This window comes from Notothenia coriiceps, unplaced genomic scaffold, assembly GCF_000735185.1.
Source record: "Notothenia coriiceps isolate Sejong01 unplaced genomic scaffold, NC01 NC01_scaffold00029195, whole genome shotgun sequence".
Lineage (NCBI taxonomy): Eukaryota > Metazoa > Chordata > Actinopteri > Perciformes > Nototheniidae > Notothenia > Notothenia coriiceps.
Genome location: NW_011361896.1, coordinates 359,866 through 371,081, shown reverse-complemented (window position 1 = coordinate 371,081; position 11,216 = coordinate 359,866). Strand labels below are relative to the sequence as shown.

The 11,216-nt window shown below is 40.9% G+C and overlaps 2 protein-coding genes across 2 annotated transcripts in view; one reads left to right on the top strand and one right to left on the bottom strand.

Moving 5' to 3' along the window:
- The window catches only part of stx3b (syntaxin 3b), an 8,502-nt gene extending 8,122 nt beyond the window's left edge, over window positions 1-380 (bottom strand). Inside the window, exon 1 of the mRNA XM_010786480.1 lies at window positions 350-380. Within this exon, the coding sequence (XP_010784782.1) occupies window positions 350-380 (31 nt within the window). The remainder of the gene's footprint in view (window positions 1-349) is intronic.
- Window positions 381-830: 450 nt separating this feature from the next.
- Window positions 831-11,216, top strand: part of kdm2ab (lysine (K)-specific demethylase 2Ab) — a 15,040-nt gene continuing 4,654 nt past the window's right edge. The window contains 18 exon segments of the mRNA XM_010786479.1: window positions 831-893; window positions 1,846-1,984; window positions 2,112-2,190; window positions 2,375-2,421; window positions 2,696-2,874; window positions 3,442-3,548; window positions 3,742-3,835; window positions 4,230-4,383; window positions 4,483-4,547; window positions 4,549-4,599; window positions 5,240-5,366; window positions 5,488-5,762; window positions 5,887-5,964; window positions 6,267-6,512; window positions 6,702-6,830; window positions 7,548-7,634; window positions 7,741-7,959; window positions 8,165-8,194. Of these exon segments, the coding sequence (XP_010784781.1) occupies window positions 831-893; window positions 1,846-1,984; window positions 2,112-2,190; window positions 2,375-2,421; window positions 2,696-2,874; window positions 3,442-3,548; window positions 3,742-3,835; window positions 4,230-4,383; window positions 4,483-4,547; window positions 4,549-4,599; window positions 5,240-5,366; window positions 5,488-5,762; window positions 5,887-5,964; window positions 6,267-6,512; window positions 6,702-6,830; window positions 7,548-7,634; window positions 7,741-7,959; window positions 8,165-8,194 (2,169 nt within the window).

The following is an 11,216-nucleotide window of genomic DNA, read 5'->3' as shown; positions in this document are numbered from 1 at the left end:
AAATACAATGGTTTACATCCACTAGACTTACTTCATGTAGCCATATCAAATAGGGTATCCTTTCACACATGATGATGAAAACCACACACAACATTGTAATTTACAATGTTGTGTGTGGTTTTCATCATCATGTGTGAAAGGATACCCTATTTGATATGGCTACATGAAGTAAGTCTAGTGGATGTAAACCATTGTATTTGATTGTGTGGACTAATTTATTTTGGCACATTGGGTAATGACAGTAGTGGTCCCTTTTTTGTTTTGTGTGCCACCCTAATAACAACAGTAATGAACCTGTCTAAAGAGTTCAACAGAAGGTCAAGTTCACTGTTTAACTGTGCTGTGATACCCTGTTTCACCTCCTTACTATCTTTTCCCATGGTTGTAAAGTCATTAAGTCAGTGCTTTAAAACGTCCTACTGTGTACTCTGAGAAATATGATTGATAGTAGTGGTGTGGGGGAAAATTATGCATATCTAAATATAATAAAGCTAATTCTACCAGTGTGGATTTAGTTATGGAAATCATGTCTAGGCTTATTTGTTGAACACACAGAAGCCTAATAAAAGCCCACATAAAGTGTTCCTTAATTGCATTTTTTTTATTTCCTTTGACAGTTTTATTACTTTATATGGAAACATCAGCATTGGTGGCTTTAATCTTATAAAACAGTTTTCAGTTGCATCTTATTGTCTTTCCGCTCAGTTATGATAGTGAGGAGTATCTGAGTTTAGATAATACCACATTTGTGCTATGGGGGTGGGGAGATGTGAGAGCGGGGGTGTTGTCCTTTATCCATCTGTCTAGCCAAGCAGTGCTGCATAGGGTGAATGGCAGGCGGGCAGAAGAGGGGGGTCAATGTGTGGAAGATTAACCCGTGCTATTGTGATGCTGTATTGTTTGGTTACCACATGAGCTGATTTGGTATTCTGGCTGAATGATCTGTTTGGATGTATTATTTGTGACTTGTGAAAGCATTAGTTTATCACTCATTTGAGATCCCTTTTACCACTGAGATATTGAGGGCAGCTCCCTTGGGTGTCACCTCATATCTAACCAATTAAACAAGAACATTTTAAAAATGCATTAAGGGTCATTCCATACCATTTCAGTTTTTTGTAATTAATTATTAAATGATGACAGTCATATCATATATTAATTAAAAGCAGCTAACCCATGCAACGAATTTTAACACATTTCCACAAAAAAAATGTCAAGGACATTTGATAATCCTTTTTAGCAAAATGAATACAAATATCTTTAAAAAACCTGCAGCTCAAACCTACCTTTTAAAAAAAAATGTAATTCAAAATAATCTTTCTAGAAAGTGGATGCCAGAGAACATTCGCCTTTTTTTTAAAATGAAGAATCCATTGTTCGGGTTAAGAATAATTTATTTGTATTTTTTAGTTATGTATATATTATATAATCACTGTAAGCTTCTATTAACCAAAATACATGTTCAACATTATTTTCTCAGTTAGGATGTTCAGTAAAAATAGCCCAGTGAAAAGTAAACCATTTATGAGGCTTATATATCACAAAAGTCACTCATTAGTTTTTCATTGAATACTGGTTTATATTAGTTGTTTGTTTTCCTTCCCAAGAAAATCATTACGTCTTTAGTCTGTTACTTCACATATTTGTGATCTACATATCAGCATTGCTGTGTGTCTGATTGTCTTCTTTAATCAAGCTGGATCTGAATGATCTTTTTTGCAATAAAACATCCAACATGTCTCCCTGCCAGTTATTCCTGTCCTCTTATCTTGTTCTCTTTCTGTTGCTCACTATTGTTTCTCATGTCTAATCTAGAGGTTAACAGAATCTGTGTTTTGTCCTCAGCGTACAGGGACGCGGCGCCGCTACCAAGACGATGGAATCTCAGACGATGAAATTGAAGGGAAAAGGATGTTCGACCTGGACGAGAAGCTGCAGTGCAGCAGGTTTAACTCTGAATTGATCAAACACATGGAGGGAAAAGGTGAGAGGTTCAAACTAATCCAAGATATTCTTGGGATATCATTTCAATAAGAAACATGTCTGATTAAATGTAAAGATGATGCATGCTAACTGTTTGTTTTACATACTCTGTTGCTTGGTTTTTCTAGATTTCACATTTGAGTACATCCAGAGGGAAGGGCTCAGGGAGCCCATTATCTTTGAGGTAGCCAACGGCCTTGGCATACAGTAAGCCACATTGTTTGTCTCTAAACATATTTCTTTGTTGTTAGTTTTCTTACATAAAGGTATTCTAGCTGATTGTGAGTTATTTCAAAGCTAATACTAATAACCCACTTAACATGTTTGTGTTTGGAGATTCTTCTTTTTTTTAATTTTTAATAACACGCTCTTTGATTTGTTTCTCTTGCAGAATGCCAGACTCTGATTTCAGTGTGAGTGATGTCAAGTTGTTTGTCGGTAAGTTCCCATTTAATGGCTTTCATCTTTGTACACAACGGGCTGGACCTATAGAACAATTTGAACACTTTTTATATATATCTTTGAGCAAGTAGCAAGATATAAATGAAGGAAATGCTAAACTAACTGTAAAGTGGCAATCACAGCTCCCAATATTCAGGCTGTAATTTCTAGACATTCAAATCAATATAAAAGTAATACACACAATGGCAATGAGTATTTTAGGATAATACATTTTTGCACTGTTACTGAACTCCAATGAATTATTTTTCAGGAAGTCGACGAATTGTTGACGTGATGGATGTGAACACCCAGAAAGGAATCGAGATGTCGATGGCTCAGTGGAGACGCTACTATGACACGCCGCCATCAGAGAGAGAAAAACTCTACAACGTCATCAGTCTGGAGTTCAGCCACACCAAGCTGGAGAATCTGGTCAAACGACCGGCTTCGGTGAGAATACACACATGAACTTGTTAGTGTTTTACAACAGCCCCGATGTGCACGTTAGGGCTGTGCCATTATGGACAAAAATCATAATCACGATTATTTGGGTCAATAATTGAGTATCGACGATTATTAAAAACATACATTTATTGAAAAAGAATTGAACAGTATGTTTTTAACAGTTGATTACCCTGAAATTTTTAAGTGTAATTCTACTGAAAAACAAATAAAAAACAATTTTTAAAATAAATAAAAATAATAATCGTTTTATTTCGATTACGTTGTTTTAGTAATCGTTGCCAGCCAAAATCGTGATCGAGATTAAAATAAGATTAATTGCACAGCCCTAGTGCACATTGACAATGTCGTTTTGGAACTCTGACACCTTTAAGTCACAAAAAGATGATTTACCAGAAAATTCTCTGTTAAGAAAGAAGAGCTATTTATCCCAATCATTTCTCCTCTGTTTTAAAGCCTACATGCATAAAGCAGAGTCACTTATCACAGTCTGAGTTTGGTGCACACACATTGAATGTATGTTTTATATTACTTTTCTTTTTCCCTTTTGTCCAGGTGGACCTCATTGACTGGGTGGACAACATGTGGCCTCGCCATCTCAAGGAGAGACAGAGAGACTCCACTAACGCCATCATAGACATGCATTATCCCAAAGTGCAGAAGTGAGTAAACCAGAGGCTTAAAACATATTACATGTGCTCTGCTTTAGTTGGGATACATTACTCATATCATATCCTACAGCAGGCATAGTCTTGATTCAATTCATAGTCTCTTAATGCCTGTTTTTTATTTTCAACACTTTATCCTGTTATTCAAATCCACCTTGTGTGTCCTTGTTTCCTCCACTCCTCTCAGGTACTGTCTCATGAGTGTGCAGGGCTGCTTCACAGATTTCCACATCGACTTTGGAGGCACTTCCGTCTGGTACCACATCCTGCGAGGAGGAAAGGTCAGTCCGGGTGTCACGGCACACAAATCATACATTTCAGTTTTGGCTGCCTGTGGTGACCCAACGGCCTTTGAGTTTTCTGATAAATACTGTCACACACGACTTGAATATGACATGGTGAAAGGAAGCAATGTTTTTTTACTCCTGAATGACGTACATTTTTCGGGGCTTTTCACACACTAGGAAAAAAGCCGTTTACCAGTCACCCTGCTCAGAATTTTGATGCTAAATAATCCTAGTCTAGTAGTATTTAGCATCTTCATTTCATTTCACTCTATATTAAATTTAATATCTGTTACACAGATTTAAATGCACACGAGTGCCCTGGCGGTGTCTTTATGTAAATGTTGACCGAAGACAATCAACGTGACCTTTTTACCTGGGACCCTTACAGGTGTTCTGGCTGATTCCACCCACACCCCAGAACCTGGAGATGTACGAGAACTGGGTGTTATCAGGAAAACAGGGAGACATCTTCCTCGGGGACAAGTGCTTTGACTGTCAGAGGATAGAACTCAAGCAAGGAAACACCTTCATAATCCCATCAGGTATGTAAAGAAAATACGGGAGCCGTATACAGACCCCGAAAAGCAAACACACACGTGAGCACTACGCAGCTACAGCGTCTCGTGTGTTGTTTGTTGCAGGGTGGATCCATGCTGTGTACACCCCAGAGGACACGTTGGTGTTTGGGGGGAATTTCCTCCACAGCTTTTAACATCCCCATGCAGCTCAACATCTACAGCATCGAGGATCGCACACGGGTGAGCAGCGCCTCACATCAGCTGTGGTCTTTTTATTCTGCTGTGGATACACAAACACCATGACACACATTTTGTGATTATGCAACACGTGATTCAGAGTCTTCTGTGGAAAAACACTTTTGATATAATTCTTTCAACATGACTAGGTTTTCATCCCCCATCAAGCTAAGGGTACACAGATTTGTACTTATTTCTCTCCTCAACACATTTTGAATCATAAGTTTAGGACATCTGCCAACACTGAGTAACAATCCGATAGCAGTAGCACTAACACACCATTTCACAATCTTTATACTTGGGTAAGTAGAACTCATTATAATAATTAGAGTAAGTTACTAAGACTTAATGTAGCTGATAAAAATGAAAAACGACACTCACGAAACATGTGGATTTGTCATGCATGTTGACAATCGTGGGAGACAAAACAAGAATATTTTCTAGAATTGGGTTAGAACACAAGTTTTTGTTGATCGACAACTAAAAGAATACAGCTGGAGCACCACCCGCTTCTTAAGTAGAACTTGATTTGTAGTTAATATAGCAGCTAACAAACATAGTTTACATTTACATTTCTGTCATTGGCATTTGACGAGACATGGAAAACATTTGAGACACTTCTGTTTCTCTCCTCCTCCTCTAGGTGCCAGCAAAGTTCCGCTACCCTTTTTACTATGAGATGTGCTGGTACGTCCTGGAGAGATACCTCTACTGTCAGACCAACATCTCCCACCTCACTCCTGAGTTCAAAAAATACTCCCTGGGCGTAGGTGAGGACGGAGGAACACAAGAAAACACAACTACCCTCATTTAGTTCTCTTTGTCACACAGACCTAGTAATGAATCGCTCACTGACATAAACTTCAACGATTGTGTCTTCTCTGTTTTCAGGACTGACCAAGGCTGACATGGAAAACATCGACTCCAACAAGAATGGCACCTCAAATGGAGTCGACAGCGACACTGAGAACAAGGAGATAAAGGAAGAGGCGGTCAAAGAACAGGACGAAGAGGAAGCTAAAGAGACTCAAGCTCAACACCTGCTGACTCCCTTTGAGCTGGAGGGGCTGTGGAACCTCTTGGGGAAGCTGGAGGGGCTGCCGGAGCAGAAGAAGTGCGTCCCTGTGGGCATCCTGAACCCCGACGCCCTGCTCGATGACGTGAAGGTGAGAGCCGTGTTCCTCTCTCAATCAACTCACGCTGGATGCTACTACTTTGCTAATGTGGACCTTTAGATATATTTGATTTTGTCGTCTTAAAACTTGTCTTTTCTCCTTTGCACTTTTTCAGACTCTTCTAAAGGGGCATGTCAATGATGACGCCAAACTGTCCTACACTGGAGAGCCCATCGTCAAGTGGCCCAAAAGGGTGAGTACAGAACACATGTTTACACACTTCGAGGTAGCTGGAAGTACAAAGTATGTCATAATATATTGTTTCTTTTTCACATTCAAGTATAAGTCTAAATAATATATTCCCACCTGCTATTTGTTATCAAATGAGTCAGGAGAAAATTGCACTTTACTTTTTTTAAATTCTGAAAGCAGTTTAAAGCAGAAACCATCTTTATATTAAAGTATTAGTGTTCTGAAAGTCCATATTTCCCTTGTATAGTGCTTCCATAATTCTAACCTACCTTCCTTACTTTCTCACTGATGTCCCTCATTCAGCCTTCATGGTACCAGCCCCCCACTCCCCCTCCCCCCGTCATTTACCGTCCTCGCTTGGGCACCAAGCCCCTGAGGTCCATCAAGCGCTCCTCCATCTCCGCCCTGCGGCGCCGGCGGGTCAGGTGTAAGCGCTGCGCCGCCTGCTGCAGGAAAGAGTGCGGCACCTGCCAGTTCTGCCACGACATGAGGAAGTTTGGTGGTCCGGGGCGCATGAAGAAGGGCTGCATCATGAGACGGTGTCTCGCGGTGAGTTGTCTGTGTGTATGTTCAATGTCAGGCTAGTTAAATAAGGTAAATTAAATGATGTCAAAAGTAGTGGTAATCATAATTACCATAAAACAGAATTTGAACTCATAGTAATGTTTATCATCATCATATCTAAAAGGACTATATTATGTTTAACCTTGGAGTAAATAACGTTTATCTCCTCCTCAGCCCGCCTTACCGAACACAGCGCGATGTGCCATATGTGTAGAAGGGGAATCTGACGAATCAAATCCCAGCACTCACTCCCTGATGGAGTGCTCTGTGTGCTCGCAGATAGTCCATCGTCAATGCAATAAGGTAATCTGCTTCTAACAGTGAGACTATGAACTGAGTGCACTGCCTAATTATGGCATGATCTGTTTTGCTCCCTCTAAAGCTGCATGCGCAGGTCTGAAGAGCTGATTCTGGGTGTTTCTCAATCTCGAGTAAAGCTGCTCCAGAGACACTATTTCAAGCATACTATGTCATCGAGTGGCGCCAAAGGACTGTTTAAATGTCCAACATACTTGGAATTCTACCGAGCCCAGCGTACTTCGTTTGCAGACATTTCGAGGCTGCACATGTGTAGACTCCGCGGTCTTAAAATCCCCACAATGCTTTGCGCACGGATCAATTTCCCCAAATGTGTGGCGGAAAATGTAAGGCGGGGCTTCTCATGTGATGCACACCTGCACACTTGCTAGCCTGTTCCACTCTTTGGCCGTTTCTCAATCACGAGTAAACATGCTGCAGAGCAACTATTTCAAGCATACTACGTCATCGAGTGGCGCCGAAGGACTGTTTGAATGCACGTTAAATGCCCAGCATTCTGCGCCACTCGATGGCGTAGTATACTTGAAATAGTTGCTCTGCACCATGTGTACTCACGATTGAGAAACGGCCTCAGTTTTCCGAATGCCAGGAAGTATTCTTGCCTCGCTTCTGAAGCAAGTGACTCGGAAGACATGTGCTACCAAGCAAGCGTCCTCGAGATTGAGAAACACCCTCAGACATTTGAACTGTTTGCTGTTTCAGGAGCCTGGTGAAGGGAAAATCAATAAAGATCTACCCAGCTGCTGGGAGTGTCCCAAATGTTACCATGGAAAAGACTCGGGCTCAGAGGTAAGCATATCCTCACTCTGTGTCTCTCTCTCTCTCACTCACACAATGTGTTCATATGTTTCATGTTCATACTCACCTATCTTCTCTCCCTGCCCCCCCACTCCAGTCTACCAGCGATGAGGAGAGTGGAGAGTCGGAGGGCTCAACCGCTCTGCCACCGATCAAACGCGCATACCGGGAAGGCATCGGCGTAGGGGCGAGACGAGGGACACGGAGCAGTTCCTCCTCCCGACCCACAGCTCCCCCACCGTCTCAGAAGCTGCTCCTGCAGCATCAACAGAACCGACAAAGAGCAAATGCACTGGAGCTCCGACTGAAGAAGAGGGTAAGTTGGTGTTTTAATGATCAAAAGCTAGCTAAATCTATCGAGTCATATTGTTTACATGTGGCTTAACCCTGACGCTGGGTGGACAGATGCTGCAGACACAAGTCACCTCCTTTGACTTAACAGCAGTTACAAATATGTGAATGTGTTTCTTTTCTTTGTTTGACATTGTTTAATGTCCCAACCCCTTTTTTGTTCACTGCAGATAAAACTAGAGCGCAGCAAAATCTTAACGGTAAGCAGTGCACTTCTATCGTCATGTTGCATATTATATTTTAATCCCATAGTACTGTTGTTCAATGACCTTGTTACATCACAATAAAATCCTTTGTCCAAGAAGTTTATTTAAATGTCCTAAAGATTTTCAGTTTAATAAGAATTCAATCCGAGTTAAGCAGGAAATCTCTGGGTTCTTCGTCGGTGAACATGTGGTGATTGTCTGCCAGTATTGCATGACAAACTATTTTAAAGATGATTTGATTATCAAAATAGTTTTAGGTCATTTGTCTGCTTCGTCAACTCTACAGTTAGCACTGTGAAATTGAACATCATTGCAGCACTTGGTTATTTCCAGGTGCTGAGGGTCATTGTGAACAGAGACAATACTGCTGAGCAGATTCTATTATTGAATTAAGTGTTTGAAGTAGGGACGCTCCGATCGCCAATTTTGGGATATGCAGCTCACTGACCCAGTAATGAGTGACCCGACAGAGAAGAATAAATATATTTATAACTAGTTTAGCTAGTTCCAGAGGTAGATCAAATAGCTAAGTGTGTTTGGTCTAACTCTTGTGTGTCTGTTGCTCCGCTCACCGGTCCTTCACAGTGGGCGGAGCTGCAGGATTTCTGCTTCACACACGTTGCATACCACTATTTTATTGTCATTTTCAGACACCTTAAAATACTGCCAGACCGGTGAAGCCATTTTGGCGAGCTTGTTTTGCCGCACACAGAGAAAAGTGTCATGTATTTTAGGTCATGCGATCGGCTCTCGCGATCGGCATTTTTAGAGAGCACCAATCGATCGGTAGAGAGTGAGTATCGGCCAATCTCGATCGGAGCATCCCTAATCTCAAGTGTGCGTGCCTCAGTCTGTCCGTCCTGCATTTAACCCGGCCTGCTTTTAAAACTATATTATTCAATAGAGAATCTAATTAAAGATAAATAAATCTTGTGACATGGCACGTAAATTATATTTGAATATACTGGATATATTCAATACATCATCCACCCATTTGTATTACCCTTGTCAACATCGTGTGTCCTTCTCTCAGGGAGCAGAAGGGCAAGAGGAGCAGTCAGTGGGTGCCCACCCTACCCAACAGCTCCCACCACCTGGATGCTGTGCCCTGCTCCACCACCATCAACCGCAACCGCATGGGACGGGACAAAAAGAGGACCTTCCCCCTGTGGTGAGACAGCTGTGGCTTTGCACTCTGAGCTGCTTTTAATCCAACCTCATTGTGTCATGTACAGAGTTTACAAACAGTCACATTCTGTAAGATAAAGAAGAAGTACAATTAGCCCTCTCAGATCGTATGGAAACAAAATTCCAGTTCTAAACAAATATTCCAGCCACTGTTTGATATGAGAGCAAAGAACTGGTACTGAAAAAAAACAACTGGTGATGAGGCATGTGATCATTGTCTCGATCTTTTTCAAAGAGGGCCAGATTTGATAATGTGAATATGTGCCATTGTTCCTTCTGACATTTTCTAAACATAAAAAGAACATACATACACACTGTTATATCACAATTTTCATTGTCACATTTATTTTTATTTTTCAAAAGACAATATAACTAAATATCAGCCACTCAGGCAAGTGTGAACAATCCTAAAAACAAATTCATATCTGGAGAGTCAGATAACGTTGAACAGACTATAGGAAATACCTTAACTTTGTAGCGGGTTTGACCTGTTTTTAGTGAAGTGGGGTGCCAGTCAGAATCAGGCCTGAAAAATAATAATCTAAAATATTCAACAGAAATGTTTCAGGGAAATATCTCGTCCATCACCGAAATGCAATACAAAATAAATCACACATCAATTTCTATTTTCGTCCAGACATTTAAGATCGGTGTGTGTGCAGTGTGTGTGCAGTGTGTGGTGAAAAAAGTCAGTATATACTGTTCAATCCGCTTTAGCAAAGAGTCCATTATAAGACCGAAGCTGCAGGCCGTATTAAATCTGACTGCGGGCCAGACTTTGGACATACCTTAGTGACATTAAGACCTGGAACAACAGGGTGTCTCTTATGAATCTTATACTTTCTATGAAAACGGTATTTATTTTGACCTTTCACCATTCTAAATACTAGTGTGTGGAGGATTCTATCAGGGAAACTGCAGCATATTAAAGGTAGAGGAAGCGGTGAAGCTGGTGAACAAAGGCCATGTTCACAAGTTGTCCTGAAAGTAGTTTTAACTGTCAGAAACATGTGAGTGTTGTATTATAGAGAGACGTGTGGAACCATCTTTAGACACTTGTAAGGGAATATTTCTGTCTCTTACTCCTAAGTGTCAAAGAATAATTCTTCCTTACTCCTAAATATTTAACCTTTCTGTGTGTTGACGTTTACGACCAACCCTAAGTCTGTTATCTGTCTTAAGCCCCTGTCACACTGTCCCGAAATTGACACCCGATGGACACACGAATATGGAATTGTGAATTTTGCACGAAGATGGCCCCGAACCACACACGAAGGCAACATTTACATTACATTTAAGACATACAACTGCAACGAAAGTAACGAAAATGATTATGTTAAAGTACTATGATACTGTACTGATATTTTCAGACTTTGTTCTTTACTTTATATGTAGAAGATATTACGTTTTCTCCGTAATTTTGTTTCCATAGCAACAACAATTTCCTGTCAACTCGCCTTCAAAATAATATATTATATCCTTTTCAGTTTCACAGAACACAAATTGGGTTATTTACATAATATGTTTACATGATTTTGTTGTGCAATAAAACAACCCGATGGAAACACGACATAGCCCCGCTCCTACGGCTAGCGGGCTACTATTGTTCTACGGAGTGCCTACGCGAATGAATCTTCCGTTAACTGTTGTTTAAGTTGTGCTTTTACTTGGAGCGTTCCAGGCGAAGCGTTTAAAACCGTACGGGTTCTAAAACGGGGCGAGTGCGTTCAACGACGGCCTCGGATTCTTTGGGTGTACCAGTAATGTACCCGGAATTCTACGCGGAGTGCTTACAGGCTAAACAAGGCTAGCTCTACGACTCTACTTG